We start from the raw sequence: 22,611 nt of genomic DNA on the forward strand, positions 1-22,611 counted from the left end.
CCCTCATTGACCCCTTCCACCCTGTACCCCACCGCCAGTCCTACCACACTGTTGTCTGTGTCCATGGGTTATACATATCCTACCTAATAAAATGGTAATATGTAAATTACCATCACTCCGCTATGCCCATGATTGGGCCAGCGGGAGGCGCAGGGGGCGGGACTCAGGGTGGCCCGGGTAGCCGATTGGGCCAGCTCAGCGTCTGTGCCATGGCTGTGCTTTGGCACAGAAGGGGCCCCTGGGGCAGCGAGCTCACGTCCCGCCGCGGACCATCAAAAGCGGGGGAGCTGGGTGCCTGTCTGCTCCGGCACCAGCAGACAGGTACCCAGCTCCCCCGCGATCAAAAACAAAAGCGTGTAGGGGACCCTACACGTGCATGATTCAGTCATGCACTGGGCCTCTAGTATGCATATAAGTTCTTTGGTTGATATCTTCCCACCCCTACCCAGTCCCTTCCCTCTGAGATTCTTCCTTCTGTTGCATGATTCCATGTCTCTGGATCCACTCCATTCATCAGTTTATTTTGTTACTTAGATTCCACATATACTTGAGATCATGCGATACTTGTCTTTCTCTGACTGGCTTATTTTGCTTAGTTTAATACTCTCCAGATCCCTCCATGCTGTCTCAAAGAGTAAGAGATCCTTCTTTTTTTACAGTTGCATAGTATTCCCTGTGTAAATGTACCATATCTTTTTTATTCACTCCTCTACTGATGGGCACTTGGGCTGTTTCCAGATCTTAGCTATTGTAAATTAACTATGAACATAGGGGTGCATGCATTCTTTCTGATTGGTGTTTCAGGGTTCTTAGGATATATTCCTAGAAGTGGGGTCACCGAGTGTTATCTCTCAGCCACCATAATCCCTTCGTAAGAGCTAGTAATGTGTGTAGCTACATGGATTATGCATTTGGTTGACTCTTGATTTTTGTATATTCTTGTTAGGATATTATTTTCTTCTTTATTATTTGGCACTTTACTAAATAAATAGTAGTCAAGGCAAAAAGATAGGTTTTTGCATGATGGTCTGATACTTACCCCAGAAAGAGTGTTCTGTCCTTCAGTGTGTGTTTATTTTGTAGCTAGGAACTGGCGGGACTCATTGCCTTTAATAACTTGGTCCCTGGAGTAACCAGAGACCACTGTCCTTTGCGTTCTGGTGGCTGTTTTTAATGCTGTATACGATTATTTTGCCAGTTGACTACAGATGAGGATTTTACTACCCTATTTACTATGACATTGATAAATGAACCAGTTGTTTCTCTTCTGTCCTAAAAAAACTTAAGTGGAAGAAAGTTCACAGATCCTTTTTATCTTTGCATATAACATTTGTACAGACTCTCTACCAATGATAGTTTTCTTTGTGCATCTTTCTTTTAATATCATCTGCAAGTTCTTTGTACATCATTTTCCAGTGATGATTTAAAGCTGACCATGTGTTTTTGAGGCGGTGTGTATAAAAGAACATACTCTTTGTCATTCAGAATTCTGCATTCTGTTGCACACTATATATGTACATATAAAATAATTAACATTTATTAAAAAATTACAGTGTACCTAAGTATATAATAATGACTTTATGTGTTTTACCTCAGAAATTTAATATCCTTATGAACTATTTTATTATCTTCTTTTGAAATAATATGCTTTATTTTTAGAGAAGTGTTAGATATAAAAAAATTGAATCAAATGTACAGATAATTCCCATATGCTCGCTCACCATCTTGCCACCTTTCACATAGCTTTCCTATTATTATGAACTTACATTAGTGACATACATTTGTTACAATTGATGAGCTAATACAGACACATTGCTATTAATTAAAGTCCATAGTTTACATTAGGGTTCACTCTTTGTGTTATATATTCTACTAGGGGCCTGGTGCACAAAATTTGTGCACGGAGGGGGGAGGAGTGTCCCTCAGCCCAGCCTGCACCCTCTCCAATCTGGGACCCCTCAAGGGATGTCCGACTGCCCGTTTAGGCCCAGGTAGGATTGGGCCTAAACGGGGCGTCAGACATCCCTCTCACAATCCAGGACTGTGAGCTCCCAGCTGCTCACCTGCCTGCCAGCCTGATAACCCCCTAACCACTCCACTGCCAGCCTGATTGATGCCTAACTGCTCCCCTGCCAGCTTGTTTGCCCCAACTGCCCTCCCTTGCAGGCCTGGTCCCTCCCAACTGCCTTCCCCTGCTGGCCATCTTGTGGCAGCCATCTTGTGTCCACATGGGGTCAGTCATCTTTGACCACATGGGGGCAGCCATCTTGTGTGTTGGAGTGACGGTCAATCTGCATATTATTCTTTTATTAGATAGGATAGAGGCCTGGTGCACGGGTGGGGGCCGGCTGGTTTGCCCTGAAGGGTGTCCCGGATATGGGTGGGGGTTCCCCTGGGGCGTGGGGCAGCCTGGGTGAAGGGCCTGTGGTGGTTTGCAGGCTGGCCACGCCCCCCGGCGACCCAAGTGGAGGCCCTGATATCTGGGATTTATTTATCTTCTATAATTGAAACTTTGTAGCCTTAAGCAGAGGCTAAGGCAGGCCAGGGCAGGTGGAAAGCTTGGCTTCCTCCATTGCCTGGGAAACCCAAGCCTCCTTCTCTCTCCGTGGCCGCAGCCATCTTGGTTGGGTTAATTTGCATACTTGCTCCTGAATGGCTGGTGGGCGTGGCTTGTGGGTGTAGCGGGGGTATGGTCAATTTGCATATTACTCTTTTATTAGATAGGGTGGGATTTTACAAATGTATAATGACCTGTATTCATTCTTATAGTATCATAGTGAATAGTTTCCACTGCCCTAAATATTTTCTTTGTTCCACCTATCTTCTGATTTGCAATAGAGAAATTCCAACTAAGAAATGAAATACACTGAGTGCTCAGATTATTATGATCTCTGAATGCATAATAATCTGGCCACTCAGTGTATATCCTATATAATAAAAGGCTAATATGCAAATTGTCTCCTTGACCAGGAGTTTGACCAGCAAGCAGGCCGGCCAACCGCTCATGTCCCCTCCCCCTGGCCAGGCTGGCTGGACTCCCCACCCATGCACGAATACATGCACCGGGCCTCTAATATATATATATACACACACACTGAGTGGCCAGATTATTATGGGTTCAGAGATCATAATAATCTGGCCACTCAGTGTAATTTTCTGGTGGTCACATAGCTACACAAATGTGGGTGCTGCTGTGCCTGCCTAGCATCTAGCTCTTAGTTCATATGTTAGACTGTCTGACTCATTACAGTGATTTTATCATTTAGGAATCCTAATTTGGTAAAATGATTGCGAATTTTTACTGACTTCATGGAAGTATGATATGTATATGAAACATTTTGCTGTGTTGTCCTTTTTTTCCTTTGAAGTTACAATGCTGGGAGAAATAGTTCAGGGAATTAAAATTTTAACTACTGGATATTTGATGAGATGTGTGAGTTAAAGAGGAATTATTGACTGGAGTAGCATTATTAAAATGAAAGAAGAAATGAACTCAGTGTTCTGATCATTTGGTGAACACTAGCTATAGGTGGCAGAGGCTGTAGGCTAGGTCTTACCTGCTAGGAAATGAATGAGCAGAGCATGTGCAAGCAAGAGTGAATCTTTTAAATGAGGGAATAAACTTAAAGGAGAGAGTATATGGAAAAATGAATCAAAGTTGCATGTAGGGTAGAATATTAGGTTCATTATACACTTCTAGTTTTGGAAGATTTATCTCCATAATAGTGGTTTCAAGAAAGAAAAAAAATCATTTGAAGTTCATGTGGTAGGTAGTATATAAATTAGAAGGAACAAGTAGATAAGATTGTGTGGGGATGTGTGTGTGTGTGTGTGTGTGTGTGTGTGTGTGTGTGTGTGTGTGTTTTGTTTTTAGCTTGGGAAAACACTACCCAGTGCCTTGATACCACTTGCGGTCAGCATAGATGCAGGCAGTAATGTTTATTTAAAGCTATAGGTAGGAAGATAACCTAATTTTGGATTGAATCCTGGATTAGCAGTATGTTAGTCCTGAATGACAGCAGCAAGTCCTAGATAAACTGTATTGTTTGATATTCAACAAATTTGACTAGTTTCTTCATGTATAAGGTGAGCAATTAAGATAAAATCCTCTCCAAAGCTAAAATGGCCATAATTCTTTACAAGGAAGAAGAAGTAATGAAAAGGAAGCAATTGAAGGGGGAATATAAAATAAACAATGATGATGGTGTTTCTCCTTATTCCTTCTGTCTATCTTATCCTTTTGGTTTCTCTGAAACCATTTTTTTACTTTTCTTTCTTGCTTCCCTGCCTGGCTTCTTCTCTTTGATCTTTGATGAACTTACTTTTGTCTGTTCTTTTAATCTTGGTGTTTCCCAGGACTCCGGCTTCAGTCTTCTCCTCAGTACATTCTCCTTGATCATCTTTGTTCAGATAAAAACAATACATTTTTTATGATGATTATCAAGTAGACATCAGTCCACTTCACTGGGGCCCAAAAGGAGAAGAATCCCTCATGATCCGCTGCTGAATCATCCATTTTCTCTGTTTTTCAAGGGTCGTAAGAGTGAGGCTGAAAAGTTCTTCTTGAAGGCTATTGAGCTGGATCCCACCAAAGGAAACTGTTACATGCATTATGGTGAGTGGTCGAGAGTTTTTTCCATGTCCCCCACATTTCCTACTAATGTTGGTATGAGCTTTAGGTTTTGCTAGCAAAGAACAATTTGGGAGGACATTGACTTCGTTGTTGCCTCATTCCATAGTCTTCCCTTCTCACTCAAAACAAGTATCTTAAAGAGGGCTATCCACTATGTTTTCCTTTAGTCATTTTCATAGGACTTCAGTAGGGAAGGCATTTTCACAGTTGTTTCACTCAACATCACTGTGGAGTTTTAATGAGATCTCGTTGGGAAAACATCTCTCTCCTGGCCTGATGTATCGTATATAATCCAACTATTAGCTCTCTTTTCATTGTAAATGATAACGCACTTTTTTATGGAATGTGTCATTTTGAAGTTCTAGAGGTTTACATTTTGGCCTCAAAATCTTGCTTTGTGGAAGATATGGATGCACACCAGCCTCTCCATGCCTGAGATTGAGGTCAAGGATCAACTGTGCACAGTGTAAAGGATGGCCTGGGCCTTAATCATACCAGAGTGAACTTACATAACAACTCTGTCACACTCCACTCTGTCATTAGTAGTGAGTCATGTGTTAAGTGAGGCAAAGTAATATAGCTTGTTTGTTGTTGTGAAAGATGTACTTATTTCTACCAGATTTGCAGTTGGAACGGCTTTCGGTGAGCCACAGAACATTTCCGTTTGCTTATCCCTTGAGGGAAAAAAAAATGTTTTTTGACCACTGTTTTTTGCTGTGTGTTAGTTATTATCAAGTAGTAAACTTAAAGGTGGATGAAAATTAAATCTTGAGGAATTAAAGCTAATATGCTTATACAATATTTAATTTGTTTTTGCATTTTCCAGTGAGTAACAATAAATCAGTGACAGGCTATGAGTGGGAACATGGAAATGGTCAAATGGAGGAGACCCTGAACCAACCACAAGTCCATGTGTTTATTTACATTGGATGGATATGTTTATAGGTTTGAGATGCTTTATCTTTCCAGCATAACACAGCATGTAATTTCACACAACTTATTGCCTAACCACTTCTGCTTTTGTTTCACAGTGCAGTTTTATTGCCAGGTTAAGATAGCAGTCAACTAATTTAAGTTTGCTACAGAACTTATTATTACAGGTTTTCTTATATGAAGTATTTTAAGTTAGAATTTTCTCATGGATACTGTTGTGGGTACCCCTACTGTGCATTAGAATAGTCCTATGATTATTCTCTCTGAGTGCTGCAGGACCTCCTGTCATTGCATCTTATGAAATAGGCTTGTTTTTGTTGTTTTTTTCTTATCTTGCTGCCAGCATTTCCTTTTGCCTCAAACTAATTCTACTTAACTGCATCTTCTAAGTTTGTTTCCCCATAATTTTATTACGTACTTTAGATTTTTCACAACCAATTCCTTTAAACTTTATCATTGCTTCCTTTGAATTGAAATGGAAAATATCACTATTATATTGAAGAGTTAGTCCCCTTAGTCTCCTTTTATTCTGGGTGGTCTGTCTTTACCCACTTCTATCTTTGTATGTATTATTATTATTACTTTTATACTATATCAGACTTCTGATTTTTTTTTCCCAATGTGGTAGTAGTGAGTAATTCTCCCATGAGAAATTTTTGGATTTATTTTAATTTTTTATATGTTTTTATTTGTTTTAGAAAGAGAGGAAGAGAGAGGAAGAGAGAGATAGAAACGTTAATGATGAGAATCACCGATTGGCTGCCTCTGCATGCCCCTACTGGGGATCAAGCCTGCATCCCAAGCATGTGCCCTGATCGGGAATTGAACTAGTGACCTCCTGGTTCATGGGTCAATGCTCAACCACTTAGCCACACCATCTGGGCTGGATTTAGTTTTAACAGAAAGTACAACAAATTTATTATTGTATGTTATTTGGAAAACAGTGGTAACACATGTTTAGCAAATACATGTGTTAAAAACTGATTCTTTTTAGTAACCCTGGATTATTTAAAAATCTTGGCATCCATTCATTATCAGAAGTAGATTTATTTCCTAAGGGAGGAATGACTACATAATTCAGTGTAATCTTATAATATTCTTTCCCCCACTCTCGGGTAGGAAATGGAAGACACTCAAGATGAGACATCAAAAGGAAAAATTATAGCACAAATAATCTACTGGTACAAATGGATAGAAAACCCATAAATGAGTGATTGAAATGTCTATTTCCCTGTGATCAAGTTATTAAAGATGCACATTTAATGGAATATTAATGATTTTTAATTTAGGGGTATGTACTTCAAATGACTAAAATTTAGAACTGGAAATTTCTTTTAAATTATCTAACATAACCCATTTGATATACAAATCGAAGTCTAGGAAAATGAAGTTGACATGTGTAAGTTAGTTGTGGGTAACTAAATTTTGGGTTCTTTTATAACCGCTATTGATTTTTCTGCTATATGTTCCATTTCTTCTTGCAACATTGGTAGATAGGCAACATTGGTAGATAGGGTGTGTAAGTAGATAGATTTTTTTTTTATTTATTAGTTGGCCCCTTCAGTTTTAGAATGTCAAAGTCATATTAAGTCATGACAGCTTAAAATTCTTAAGAAATGTTTTTTATTAATGTTAACATGTATAAGATAAATCTTATAGATGCAAGGCATTTTTCTGTTTTTAGAAAGTGAATAGGGTGATGTAGGAAATAAACAGCATATTCTCATTTTTAGAAGGTGATGAGGTGAGAAGTCGGGTACTTGTTGAAACCAACTAGTCAGGTGGAGCGTCTTTGAAGAGATTATATTTGAAATCCGTAAGCTTAAGTCAGCTATTTGAAGAATGAGGTAAAAGATTTTCAGACAGAAGAAACAGTAAGTTCAAAGATTACAGGCAAGACCAAGTTTACTTTCACAGCAGAGAAAGAAGGGTAATGTGAATAGGAGTAGATTGAACAGGAAGGGAAAGTGGAGGAGATGAGACTGTAGAGGAGGCAGAGGTAGAGCTCACGGGCTTTGTAGACCAAACTGAGGAGTTCGTACTTTATTATTCTACTGTAAGAGCAGGACAGGACTAGAGAGGTCAGAGGAGAGCAAAGGGAGCTCTGTTGGGGTTTTAGGCAAGAAGTGATAGTGGCTTGGACTAGGGAGTGGTTGTGGGAATATAAATACTTACCTTCTTCAGAAAATTATAAGATAGTTAAAAATAAAAAAGGGGACTTGTTTTCCATTTTGTGCCAATGGAAATGTGCTGCAGTAGTTGTCAGTTGAATTCAAGAGCACTCTCTATTTTAGAATTGGATATGTGTTCCAAAATTGACTGAAAGTTTATTTCATTAGAATTTTTATTAATTCTTGTCCAAGAAGATGCATAATATGATTTTCATATCAGTTACTATTTATAGATATTCTTGGAATATTTATACCCATGGATTGAATGAATAACAATACCTCTTCAGCTTAAAAATAAATGTTTAAATGAAATATGCATGTTGTTCTGAATCTTTTCAAAATGCTCTGTCAAATGCCTGTGAAAATGCAGAGTAGGTGAGTTTTGTTCTATTAGAAATTCACTATCCAGGGTGATTTTATGTGTTTTTTATTTGTTTATCAATGATACAATTGACTTGCTAAATAGCATCCAGTTGGGACTGGACAGGGAGAATTTTAGGAATTTAAACTGGCTGCAATCACAATTAGAAGGCAGTATTTCAAAGCACTATCAATTACTTGTATTTTGAATCCACTAGTTTTGTATCTAGGGGGGAGAGATTGCATTGCAGATTGCCTTTTATTCTTTAGGTTGCTTGTGAGAAAGAAAGCTAGGTAAGTCTAGAAAATGGACTCAATAAATTGGTCCATTTTATAGAATCCTAGTGGCCTGATGCACAAAATTCATGCATGTGGGGTTGGGGGTCCTTCAGCCTGGCCTGTACCCTCTCCAATCTGGGATCCCTCTCTCAATCCAGAACCATTGGTTCCTAAGCACTCACCTGCCTGCCTGCATGAGGCCCCTAACTGCTCCCTTGATGGCCCTAACTGCACACCCCTCCTGGCCTAAACCCCCTAACTGCCTATGTGTTCTCCCTTCCTCCTCGAGCCTCCAGACAGGAATGCTGAGAGCTCCCTACCGAGGCCCCGCCCCCATCCTGATGGCCAGCTCAGGGCCAGGCAGCACCATGGGCCTGTGTGCACTTCTGCTGGGGAGGGGACCACCGCGGCCCGTCCTGATGCTCCCCTCCAGGCCGGGTGGTGCCACAGGCCTGCACACACTTCCATTGGGGGGCCGCCCCCAGCGGCAGCCTCACATCCTGGTGGCACAAGTCCCCGCCCCTGTCCCCGCCCCCCCTCCCCCCCCAGCTCCTGTGCACATGCACATTTGACTGATCGTGACTCAGACACCATAACGGACAAATTATCATATTCCCTCTTTATTATATAGGATAGGCATCTGGTACCTATAGTTTCAGGGATTAAGATTTTCTCATTTGTAAATGGAAAAAGGTGGATGTGGGCTTCCAAAATGTTCTCCCATTCTCAGATTTCATGTTGTTTCTACTATATACTCAATTTCTCATTATTATTTTTTTTTTAACCTCTGGCAGTTATAGTTTATTAGTATCATCCAGGACTCAGATGTTCAGTATTCCTCCTGAAATTACATGAACAAATGCAAATGCAAATATCCAAGTCAAAATTATGTAACAAAACAACACTTCATCACAAAAGCGTGTAAAATTACAAGAATACAATTTTAAAACACTGGCACCATAAGAGAATGATAATGTCAAAAACCACAAAATTGCCAAATTGTTTCCTAAATAGCTAAGAGGATAAACATATGACCCTAATGAGTTTTGAGTCTTACAAAAATCAAATTCAAATAAATTGGACAATTCAATCTGTGATATAAAGTTTAAGTGTCTTTATCCCTCATGTCTATCCTAGCTAATAAAAGAGTAATATGCAAATTGACTGTCACTCCAACACATAAGATGGCTGCCCCATGTGGTCAAAGATGGCTGCCCCCATGTGGACACAAGATGGCCACCACAAGATGGCCGGCAGGGGAGGGCAGTTGGGAGGGACCAGGCCTGCAAGGCAGGGCAGTTGGGGGCAATCAGGCCTGCAGGGGCAGACAGTTGGGGGAGGACCCAGGCCTTCAGGGGAGGGCAATTGGAGGGGTGACCCAGGACTGCAGGGAAGGACAGTTGGGGGAACCAGGCCTGCAGGGGAGGGCAGTTGTGAGGGACAAGGCCTGCAGGGGAGGGCAGTTGGGTTGGACCAGGCCTGCAGGGGAGGGCCGTTGGGAGTGACCAGTCCGGCAGGGGAGGGCAGTTAGGGGCAATTGGGCCGGCAGGGGAGCATTAGGCGTTGATCAGGCTGGCAGGCAGAAGTGGTTAGGGGCAATCAGGCAGGCAGGCAGGCGAGTGGTTGGGAGCCAGTGGGATCGGGCCTATATGGGCAGTTGGACATCCCTCAAGGGGTCCCAGATTGGAGAGGGTGCAGGCTGGGCTGAGGGACACTCACCCCCCATGCATGAATTTTGTGCACCGGGCCTCTAGTTTGATTTATAAAGGAGCAAACTATAATTTGGAAAATATACCTGATTTTAAATGTGGCATGCAATTTTAAAAGTTGGCCTAATTAATTAAAAATACCTTTAATGGAGTCTCAAGTTTCCTAAGCAATCCATATTTAGATAAGTAGAAGACATTTATAGTCAGCACTTTTTTTTTTTTTCCAGAGCCTTTGCCAGGACTACTGTCCACAGAAAACTTCTTTCAGCAGTCTTGTATTTTAAGCTCACACTTTTGGGGATACATTCTGAGGCCTTCTTTAACATGGGAACTGCAAACATAACAGCCATTACATGGTAATGGGAGTTAAAAAAAAAAAAGTCAAGTGCTCATGTAAAGATTAATACAAACTTTCCTATTAGTCCTTCAAGGACAGACTTTCAAATGCTTGATTCTAATAATTCCATGCTATGAGTTGAGTGACTACTTTGCACTTTGTAAATGTTACAGGGCTATTTGAAAATTACCAACTGACCAGAATTTTGAGTTTGTTATGGATGAAAATGGTCTCAATTCAATTCTCATTGCCCTCATCATGGGTATGCAGGGTATAGAGACAAATGCTTTTTATCAGCTAACTATGTGAAAAGATAAATGCTGTAATAATCATATGATCCAAAATGGGCAAGAGCAAGACTATCTTTCTCTCTAGAAGAAAAATATCAGACCTATGCAAAGGATAACAACACTAATTAAAAAATTGTATTTACTGAGAAGTGTTCAGAATGTCAACAAAACAGCTGCAACTTTTTTTTGCAATTACAGAGTGGTATTCAGTTAACAGAAAGAGAATTATTTCATATAAGCAGCATCAGAGACAACAGAAGATGAAAAAACTAGCATTCCCACATATAACCAATGTGTGCTGTGCACCAACAAGAACCTGCTTTAACCTTTTGCACTCGGATGTCGAGTGTGACTCGACACGGTTAGCATCAGTAGCAGCTCAAGAAAAAAGCAAGCAAGTGCAAAGGGTTAAATTTCCATGCCAGTTTATAACCCCCATGCATACCAAACAAGGTTAGTGGCTATTAAAAATACCACCAGGACAGGACTATCTAAAAACACATTCAGCAGTGTGTTACTTATACAAAACTAGAGGCTCGGTACATGAAATTCGTGCATGGGGGGTGTGTCCCTCAGCCCAGCCTGCACCCTCTCCAATCTGGGACCCCTCGAGAGATGTCCGACTGCCTGTTTAGGCCCAATCCCAGTAGGACATCCCTCTCACAATCCAGGACTGATGGCTCCCAACTGCCTTCTTGATTGCCCCTAACCACTTTTGCCTGCCAGCCTGATCTCCCCCTAACCACTCCCCTGCCAGCCTGATTAATGCCTAACTGCTACCCTGCCAACCTGATTGCCCCTAACTGCCCTCCCCTGCCAGCCTGATTGCCCCTAAATGTCCTCCCCTGCAGGCCTGGTCCCCACCCCCAACTGCTCTCCCCTGCAGGCCGGGGTCTCCCCCAACTTCCCTTCCCTGCAGGCACAGTGGCCCCGAACTTCCCTCCTCTGCCGCCCTGGTCACCCCTAACTACCCTCCCCTGCAGGCTTGATCGCCCCCAACTGCCCTCCCTTGCAGGCCTGGACCCTCCCAACTGCCCTCCCCTGCTGGCCTGATCGTCCACAACTGCCCTCCCTTGCAGACCTGGTCCCTCCCAAATGCCCTCCCCTGCTGGCCATTTTGTGGCGGCCATCTTGTGTCCACATGGGGTCAGTCATCTTTGACCACGTGGGGGCAACCATCATGTGTGTTTGAGTGATGGTCAATTTGCATATTATTCTTTTATTAGATAGGAGGATTAGGTAGGATAGAGGCCTGGTGCATGGGTGGGGGCTGGCTGGTTTGCCCTGGTGTCCTGTATCAGGGTGGGGGTTCCATTGGGGTGTGGGGCAGCCTGGGTGAGGGGCCTGTGGTGGTTTGCAGGCTGGCCCTCCCCCTGGCGACCCAAGCGGAGGCCCTGGTATCTGGGATTTATTCATCTTCTATAATTGAAACTTTGTAGCCTTCAGTGGAGGCCAGAGTAGGCCAGGAACTTGGCTTCCTCCATCGCTGGGGAAACCCAAGCTTCCTGCTTGCTCCATGGCCATAGCCATTTTTGTTGGGATTTATTTATCTTCTATAATTGAAACTTTGTAGCCTTGAGCGGAGGCCTGAGCTGGCCAGGTTGTGCAGGAAGCTTGGCTTCCTCCATTGCCAGGGAAACCCAAGCCTCCTGCTTGCTCCGTGGCCACAGCCATCTTGGTTGGGTTAATTTGTACACTCGCTCCTAATTGGCTGTTGGGTGTGGCTTGCGGGTGTAGCAGTGGTACGGTCAATTTGCATATTACTCTTTTATTCGATAGGATAAGACACTGTATAGTTTAAAAACAAATCTTACACAGCCTTACATTTTAATTTTTTTCTTAAAAGAAGTGAGTTGTGTACGGGGGAATTAAATGCTTTATAGACAAGAAAAAAAACCTGTGAGAACCAACTTATTCATCATCATCTTCCTCTTCTTCCTTTTCTTCCTTCTTTTTCTTGCTTTTTCAGCCTTGACAACTCCCTTTTTAGCCACATCAGGCTTTCCTTTAGCTTGGTATGCGGCAATCTCCTTTTCATATTTCTCCTTAAGCTTAGCAGGCTTTTTTTCATAAGGCTGCTTGTTATCTGCAGCAGTGTGATTCCACACCTCTCCCCAGTTCTTTGCAAGGTCACCAATGGGTAGGTCGATGCTCTCCTTTGATTTTGGGGTGATACTCAGAACAAAACAAGACAAAGGCCGAAGGAGGCCTCTTGGGTGCATTGGGAGCCTTGAATTTCTTTTTTGTTTCCCCTTTAGGAGGAATGTAACTTTTCATTTCTCTCTCATAACTGGGCCTTTGCCATGTCTTCAGATTTTCCTTTCTCCTTAGCAGACATGGTCTTCTACCTCTCTGAGCCCTTCTTAGAAAACTCTGAGAAGTTGTCTGAAGCATCTAGGTCTGCTTCTTGTGTTCCTCCCGGCAAGTTTGCACATGAAAGCATAGGATGACATTTTGTCTCTCGGCTTCTTAGGATCTCATTTGCCCATGTTTGATTGCTTTTCCTCAGTGAGCACATAGTCACCCCGTGCCCAGCTGGCTCACACTTGCCCCGGCGCTATCTCTGTGGAGCTCCTCTCATTGGTTTCCATAAAAATTTTAAGGAGTGTGTAGAAAATAGGTTTCAAATGAGGGTATCAAGGATAGTATAATGCTGTCTTTATGCGCCATCAGTGTATTCCAATGTCCATACGAAATAAATCATGTGAAGTCTTTATGGAATTTAGTTTATAAATGTCAAAGGTGAGAACTTGGTGCCTTGGTATCTCTTGTGGGCCTGTAATTAAAGGGATTTTCCCTGGATTTTCCTATAGTTCCCTCTAGGAAGCTTCCGTCAAAAGAATGACAGTCAAGACATGGAAAGAACATATCATAGATGTTTTCTTTATGTGCACAGCAGTAAATTTGACGTAGATTCAAACAACTTGAGTCAATACTACCTGGTATGTATAAACCCATACAAACGGGAATTCATTAAATACTAAGAACAAAAGCATCAAAAATTGAAAGGGAGCAGATTGCGATAAACCTTATTAAGAAGTGCTCTTTTATGTAGACTTTGTATGTTGTTGTTTTTTTCTTTCCCATCTACCTCTTATCCATGTGCTGCTGAGTGCAGATTTTAGCTTCACTTTCTTCATTCTTGATACTCTCTCTGGGTGATGTGCATTTCCCAGGGTTCAGCTATGTAGTGAGGAGTTCTGAAGCTCTTCCTCCCGCCCAGTGTTTATCAAGCACTATATTAGATGTAGGGACATGGCAAGGAATAAGACAGGTTCCAATGGAGACTGCACACTGGTGAGAGAGGCACACATTGTGTAAATAATTATTTAATAACAATTGCAATTAGTTTTTTAAAGGAGACACAGTATAATTAAGATGCCTTGACCTGGGTGGCTGGGGTCCAGGAGAACTACATTCGATCAAAATGCATGTAAGCTATATTGGAGTGATGAGTAGGAGCTCACCAGACAAACCTATAGAAATGAGGGGGTGCAATGGAAAACATCAAAGGACACAAAAAATGCAGTAGGCAAAAGGCATAGCCTATGTCTGGAGAACAGGTCAAAGACAGAACTAGGACCATACTAGAAGCTTTGGGAAATACATTTCTGGCTTCATAGAAGGGGTAACATCCAAATTATGAGAGCTGTCAGGTTATGAAATGAGTGCTCACTGAAGATTTTTCAAATATGGGTTTATAAGGACACTAGAGGCCTGGTGCATGAAATTCGTGCACTCCGGGGGGGGGTCCCCTTAGCCCAGCCTGCACCCTCTCACAGTCCAGCACCCCTTGCTCCTTACCGCTTGCCTGCAGTGGAGGCAGGAGAGGTTCCTGCCACCCCGCTGTGCTCGCCAGCCACGAGCCCAGCTTCTGGCTGAGCGGCGCTCCCCCTGTGGGAGCGCACTGACCACCAGGGGGCATCTCTGGCATTGAGCGTCTGCCCCCTAGTAGTCAGTGCGCATCATAGCAACCAGTCGTTTCACTGTTGAGTCGATTTGCATATTACCCTTTTATTATATAGGAATAGAGGCCCAATGCATGGATTCGTGCACCAGTGGGGTCCCTCGGCCTGGCCTGTGGGGATTGGGCCGAAACCAGCTCTCTGACATCCCCCAAGGGGCTCTGGATTGTGAGAGGGAGGTTCTCAGGTGACACACCCTGGAATCGGACTCCCTCCTCTCTGGTTCCAGGTGTGTCACCCGAGAACCGCAGCTGCCAAGTCACCACAGCTCAGCAGCTCCTGCGCTGAGCGTCTGCCCCCTGGTGGTCATTGCGCATCATAGCTACTGGTCAGACAGTCACTTAGGCTTTTATATATATAGATAAGAGAAAATTCAAGTATTTTCCAAGGGGAGAAGGTTGGTCCAGACAACCATGAAATCATTTCTAACACTGAGGATAGTGTATCATTCTTTCTCTTGGGCCCACAGAGAAGTATAGAAATTTAAAAAACTGTAATTATATGGATTATTATTATGATTTGGCTTTACTATCAATTTTAGCATCCTGAAAATGTCTTACTGCATTTATCAAACACTTTACCATCTTACCCGGTGTTTTTTTGTTTCTGATCTTTTTCATCATCTAAACTCTGTGAATCAGAAATTTTCAATATATGTAGTTGTGGAAAAACTTGAATAGTCCAGCTCTTTCAGTTTTTAAGTTCAAAATCTTCTGTTAATTTTGTACTAGTCTGTTTTTCTCCAGGATGGTTTATATACTATTAAATTTTATTTTTAAAATAAATACTGGGGGAAATTGTTCAAAATATGTTTGATTGTTCATCAGTGAGCACAAAAAGAGAAAAGAAGAAGTTTGAAATATGGGTTGAATTGTTGAGAGGCCTGTGGTTACTTTTTTTAAATTCATAATTAAAAGTAGTTAGAAGATGATGATGAACTGAAATTGGTTGTGTTATAGCATTTCATTTTTAATCACTTCTAAAACTGCAAGAGCAGTCATTTAAATTAAATAATAATATTTCCTTGATTAAAAGTGAAAATACATTTTTGGTGAGTGTTTGCAAAATTACCTTGAAGTTACAATTACTGGTATATTTACTGCTTAAGACCAAAACATTTTGTGAAAATATCAATGTTTAGTGTCCCAAGGATAGCACAAGCCATTCACAGGTACATAATTAGAATTGGATACTATTTTTAAATGTTATCCCACACTATTTTAATTCTTACCTATGATTTTTTTATTTTAAAATTCCCTGTTACTACAGTGTGTCTAATAATTTAATATTATTTGATGTTCATACCTATGTGTGTTTTATGTGAGATACTTTCCAAAGCCTTTTGGAATTAAAACTTTCACATGAGTAAAAAGTGTGTGTGGGGAGGAGTGGGGGGAGCAAGAAAAGGATGCTCTAAGCTTACAAGCAAAACTTAAAGGAAAAATTAAAGGATTAATGTTTTTTACAAAAGGACTATAGTTAAAGAACAAATAGTAAAGTGATAGGAAATAATTTCCATAAAAGCAAAAGCTCAGTGTATTTAAGACATGAGAAACTCTAAAACTACAAGGAAAATAAATAGAATACAAAGACCAAGGGATTTGAACAAATAATTCCTAAAAGAGAAAATATAACAGGCTTTAAAAGGCAGGTAAACATACAATTTTATTAGAAATCAAAGAAATTTAAATTCAAGTAACAGGGAATTCCCTTGAGGTGCTCTAGCTCTTAGTTTTGGTAATTATTCTCTTGATGATATATCTTAAGGAAATTTAAGTTTTTCAATGTTTGAAAATATCAACAAATACAGTAATTGGAAAACAGCATTTCTATTTATTGGAGGCAAAAATAGGAAATGCTTGAAAGTGGGAAATGATTAAATAAAGGTTATTCCCATTTAATAAACTATTATAAATCCTATGTTAAGTTTATAAAGAATATGTAATGAGACCATTGCCCATGTTATTGTAAATAAAGAATGGTTAATTCTACAACATAACTGTGTCATTAAAAAGGCAAAACAAAATGAATAATGTTAAGAAGGGATGTTTTAGCTTTTTGGACTTCTGTAGCCAATTTTTTTTGGGGGGGGGGCAGGCTTAATGTTTTTACTTATTTCACATTTTCTTTAATGAGCACATTATGAAGTAATGTAGGCTTTAATAAAATGAAAAAGAATCAGTATTTTAATCTATCATATTGATCATTTGTAAGAAATATAGGAAAAGTATTACAGTAACTAGGTAATTATCTAAAATTTATTTAACAGGACTCAACATGTAAAATTTAAGACATAAACATTAAAGAGAAAGGAATAGAGAAAAGGATCTTGCCTGAATTATTTATTATATACCATATTTCCATGATGAATTTATCAAATATAATAATAGTACAAACATTTGCTGAGAACTTTTGAGACCTTAGAAATTCACACGTAGCATCTCATTTAATCCCCACAAAAGCCAAGTGGGGAAGTCACCTGTCTCCATGTTACAGATGAGGAATGAAGTTGGCAAGCTGTGAGGTGGATTACCCAAGGTTTCAGTGCCAGTTTGAACCAAAGCATTGCACTCCTGACTGCTGCTCTGCATTGTCATTGACTCTTATGTCAGTATACAAGATGAACAGAGATTTTATTTATATCCATGGATGCTATACTATTAGGTGATGTAATATGTATCAAATATACTGTTTGGGAGTCATTCACCTTATCATTAGGGGCTTTCAGAGACAGAAGACTATTTCTACTTATCTTATGAAATATGCACAACTCATTTAAGGTCCTAAGTTCATCAAATGATGAGGCAATATTTTTTTTTTCCCCTCAGTTTTTATTTTATTTTATTGTATTTTTTATTGTGTAAAGTTTTACATATGTCTTCTTTTGCCCCAATTGACCTCTTCCACCCCCAGCCATTCCCACCCCGGGCAAGCCCCCACCGCCCCAGTGCCTGAGTCCATTGGTTATGCTAATATGCATGCATTCAAGTCCTTTGGTTGCTCTCTAACCCCCGCTCATACCGTTTGTTTCTAAATCTATTCTTGTTCATCAAATTATGTTGATCATTGTATCCCACATATGAGTGAGATCATGTGATATTTATCTTTCTCTGACTGGCTTATTTCGCTTAGCATAATGTTCTCCAGTTCCATCCATGCTGTTGCAAATGGTAAAAGTTCCTTCTTTTTTATACCAGCGTAGTATTCCATTGTGTAGTTTTTTAATCCACTCATCTGCTGATGGGCACTTAGGCTGTTTCCAAATCTTAGCTATTGTAAATTGTGCTGCTATGAACAGAGGGGTGCATATATCCTTTCTGATTCATGTTTGTGGTTTCTCGTGGAATTTGTGCATTTTTGATAAGCATTCCATTCTTAAGTTCTACTTGAATTGTCTTTTGAGAAAGGAGACTGAAAGAATCGTGTATGCATATAATATGTCTTATTTTGCATCCACTACTTACTGATCTTTTAAAAGTTATTTTCAATAACCTTTGTTATGAAGTTATATAAAATACTAATTAAGAATAAATATACCTTATATAAAATTTTAGTTTTCAAAGCAAAACTAAAACCCTTACCTATAATATGTCAACATATAATACCTATATAGTGTGTATTTTGAGGCATGTTAGCCTCTTTCATAAAACACATTTATAAACTGACTCGTGGTGGTAGCAGTCAGGTGTCACCTGGCCTGGCATAGTCACGCAGAAAGGGTGCTTGTTCGCTGTGTGACTTTAAGCAAGTGTCTTAAACTCTCAGAGCCCACACTTTCTCATATGTAAAATGCTGAAAACACCATGCTTCTGAGATTCTGAGATAACATCAGTTCTGTCCCACTGTCATAGTTCCTTCAGGCTGCTATAGCAGAATACCAAAACTAGGTGGCTTATAAACAGTAAACAACAAAAAGTTCTGGAGGCTGGAGGTCTGAGTTCAGGGTGTCAGCATGGTCCAGTGAGGGCCTTTACTGGGTTTCAGGCTTCTCCTTGTATACTTGCCTGGTGGAAGGAGTGAGGGGGTCTCTCTGTGGCCTATTTTATGAGGGCACTAGTCCCATTTATGAGGGCAGAGCTCTCCAAAAGTCCCTGCCTCTAAAACTATCACCTGAGGAGTTAGGATTTTCAAACATAGATTTAGGGAGGACATGAGCATTCAGACTATAGCACCCACCAAGTTTTATTATGACTCTTCAAATAAAATACTATTAAGTATATAAGGATTATAAGATACCTCACAATATGAAAATGATTAAATGCATTCAAGTAATATGGTGTGACCTGGACTCCAGATTTCTGAGAATTTACTTAAAGAAAAATGCTTGGTGTATGCTGGACACCTCTACGCTCTTTAATAATAGAGCTATTATTGAAGCTCAGTGTTCCACTGTTAGGTTTCTGACCCAGTGCTGGGTGCTTTTTTGTATATGTTGTCTCACTTGAGTAATTAACCCTGTGCAGAAATAATGTTATCATTATATTACGGATATAAGATTTAAGGTATCAAAGTATGACTTATTGAAGACTCTAGCTCTAGGAAGTTGTCAGAGCAAGGATTTTTAACCTCATCTGACTCTTAAACCCATGATATGTTTATGGTTTGCCTGGAGCCTTCAAAGATATTGGCTCTTACTAGACATGAGCCTGGTGGGTCCCCACTGGTGACAGACCCAGAATGCTGAGGTTTTGGAGGACTGGGGCTCTCCTACTCCTTTACTTAAGGCCTCAGGAAGGAAGGACCCTCCTTGAGGCAGGGAGAGAGGCTAAAAGGGACAGAGGAAGGGAAAGCGCTCATGTGGAGGGGAGTATAAAGACCGGACGCCAGGATCCAGCCCTCACGCTGCGGGGTTTTCTTATGCTGCCTCGTTTAGTTCTTCTGATGACACAGCAAGGTTATTGCTGTTTAAATAAGTGAGGGAGCTGTGGATCAAAACCAGAGTTTGGGGAATAACCAGAGTTGCCTTGCTCCAGGGATTCCAGCACTGACCGCTGTGCCTCACACAGAGAAGGTGATAAATTTATATATATATATATATATATATATATATTTTTTTTATTGATTTTTCACAGAGAGGAAGAGAGAGGGATAGAGAGTTAGAAACATCGATGAGAGAGAATCATTGATCAGCTGCCTCCTGCACACCCCCTACTGGGGATGTGCCCGCAACCAAGGTACATGCCCCTGACCGGAATCGAACCCGGGACCTTTCAGTCCGCAGGCCGACGCTCTATCCACTGAGCCAAACCGGTCCTGGCAAGGTGGTCAATTTAGAAGGATGCATTGGATTTCAGTTACTTTCACCTCTTGCTGGTCTCCTCTCTGCTTCCATTTTTCACATGGGGATAGAGTCTGCTTGGTTTTAAATTACTTATAACTACATCATGCTTTGCTCAGAAGTTGGAGTTGAGTACTTGTTTTAGTCCTTTTGGGCTGCTATAACAAAATACCATAAAGAGGGTTACTTATGAACAACAGACATTTGTTTTTCACAGTTCCAGAGACTGGAAGTCCAAGGTCATGGCTCTGGCAGGTTCAGTGTCTGGGGGAGACCTCCTTCGTCATTTACAGCTGCCCTCTCTCTGTTCTCAAGTACTTGAAGAGGCAAGGAGCTTTTTGAGGTCTCTTCTATAAGGGCAGTAATGCCATTCACCAGGGCTTCACCCTCATGACCTAAGCCCCTCTCAAAGGCCCACGTCCAAGTACCATAGGCTTGGGGGTTAAGATTTCAGCACATGAGTGGGAGGAGGAGGAAGAGGAGGCACAGACATTCAGACCATAGCAACAATTCACCGATATTCTTTTGAATCTGTCTTTGTATAGGGCTCAAGAAACCACAAAAGCAAGATTGTAAGAGCTGAATTAAATTTTTGATTAGGGAGTAGATGGTGTAATGGATTTGGACAGTGGATCATGGATTTGGAAATGAGGCATGCCCAGCCCTGCTGCTAATTATCTCCCTGAGCATGTTCTGCCTTCTGCTAGCCTTTCTGCTCCTCGGTTTCTTAATGTGGAGATGATTGCTACTGCCTCGAATTGTGAGGATTCATTTACATTTTATAAACTAACTAGCATGTAATAGATGCTCAGTACATTCATTGTAACAATGACCATTTATTATTTAAAATTATAATAGAAACTCTACTACGATCCTGGAGAATGAATCATATAGAAAAATGTTTGAATAAGATACATAAATGAGGAGCAGAAATTAGGGAAGAGAAGGTAGAATAAAAACCTAGGAATAAAAATAAAGGGGAATCTTTACCCATCAACATACAGACTAAAGACCAGAGAGAGAGAGAATAATTGCTTTCAAGAAGAACGAGGGTTATAAGTAACAATTATTTATAGCAACAGAGGGAGAGGAGGTGGGGAGGAAAGAGAGATGGAGTGGGGAAGGGAAGAGAGAGGGAAACTATTTTCCCAATCCTAGCTATTTTGATCTAGCTAATGCATGCACTTTGTGATTCTTGTTTGCATTCTGATTAAAGCAGTTGTTTCCAAAGTTTGTGTATCCTGCTATTTACTCTTCTGTGCCTCAGTGGACACATCTGTAAAGCAGTACCTCCCCAAAGCCCTTGCAGATGGCCTGGGAGCACTATGTGAAAACGGAGCCCTCCTTAGGAAGAGGATGTAAGCTCACTGAGCCACCTCTCGGTTTTCATTGCTGCCCACCATAATTAAGTCTCAGATTAAGCTCCTTTCTTCAGTGAGTCCTTCTGTCTACCTCGTCTCTTTCCTTGTCTAAGAATGCACAATATCCTAGAACAAAAGGAGGCTACTCACCTCTGTGTCTTTGATTAGGGTCTACCCCTCATCTAGTTATGTCTTTTCCTTCGTGCGTTTCCCATAGGTGATAAATCTCAGATTGTTTGAAGCTTAGTATGACGTTCTCTTCCTTGTTGGATCACACATGATCCCTATTGAATCTATATATTACTTAAAACTGTAAAGAGACTGTGTTGCTTTCCCCCTCCTTGTCCCATCCCCTATTCCTCCTTTCTCTTTTACCTCTTCTCTTCAAGTCCCCCTAGTTCCCTCTTCTCCATGCCATTCCCCATATGACAGTCTTCATAAATCCCTCGATGGTTTTCTGGCATCATACCTGTTCTGTAAAGGGCCAGGGAGAAATAAATTCAATGAAGAGATGAAAGCCTTCCTGACCTCCTTTCAATTGAGCATGGAACCCTGGACTGCTGTTTCTCTAATCTCCTTTTCACTAGACATCTTTCATGCTGTCCGTCCAATTCAGGGCAAATTCATGGTCTCATATTCATTTAGGGACAGATCCAGCCTCACAGCCTCAAAATAAGGGGGTCTAGATTGATCTCCTGGGTGTTCTTTTCTTGTTCACCTGGTGTACTTCTGTATTTGGGCAGTAACTCTGGCATACCTAATTCACTGGGTCTCAGTAAACCACAGCTTTTCTTAACTCAGACTGCCAAAAACAAAAAACACAAACCAAAACTAATGGAAGGGGAGAGAGGTTGGTTTTAAAGAGTGAGAGCATTCCTAAATTCAAGAGTTGCTCAGCAAGTCTGTTTTCAGAAAAGCAAAGGAGAAGATTCTCCTCCATGTTTTTAGTTCTCCCAGGCAAAATTAGCATCTGTTAACAAGTAACCAGCCTTCTTCAGCAGCATCTCCTTTGGACCGCTAGTCTATAAATCCTGACTGTTGCTTTTCACCCACTCTGTCTTGTCAGGAATGCGTTATTCACCTCCCTTAATAGAAACACTCATGAAGATTTTGCCTCAGTTCCCCTTTACCCACCCGTCTTATTACCATTACATGTCACCAAGGCCAGTCAGCCTCAATATTTCTACAATGGTCTTTTCCCTGTTCCAATGATCTGAGTCTTTGAAAAGTCCCCAGGTATCAACGATTTCTTCTGGATGCCAGTGATGTTCTTTGTCATGATATGGCTACTAATT

The 22,611-nt window shown here is 41.0% G+C and overlaps 1 protein-coding gene and 1 pseudogene across 2 annotated transcripts in view; one reads left to right on the plus strand and one right to left on the minus strand.

Annotated features, from left to right (window-relative positions):
- The window catches only part of TMTC2 (transmembrane O-mannosyltransferase targeting cadherins 2), a 416,162-nt gene that overhangs the window by 319,382 nt on the left and 74,169 nt on the right, over window positions 1-22,611 (plus strand). Inside the window, exon 9 of the mRNA XM_079775789.1 lies at window positions 4,534-4,615. Within this exon, the coding sequence (XP_079631915.1) occupies window positions 4,534-4,615 (82 nt within the window). The remainder of the gene's footprint in view (window positions 1-4,533; window positions 4,616-22,611) is intronic.
- Window positions 12,624-17,268, minus strand: LOC307101992 (high mobility group protein B1-like; annotated as a pseudogene). The gene is made up of 2 exons: window positions 17,157-17,268; window positions 12,624-13,188 (listed from the first exon to the last, which is right to left on the minus strand). The product of its transcript is annotated as a high mobility group protein B1-like (transcript).

Source organism: Cnephaeus nilssonii (genome assembly GCF_951640355.1).
Source record: "Cnephaeus nilssonii genome assembly, chromosome: 6".
Classification (NCBI taxonomy): Eukaryota; Metazoa; Chordata; class Mammalia; order Chiroptera; family Vespertilionidae; genus Cnephaeus; species Cnephaeus nilssonii.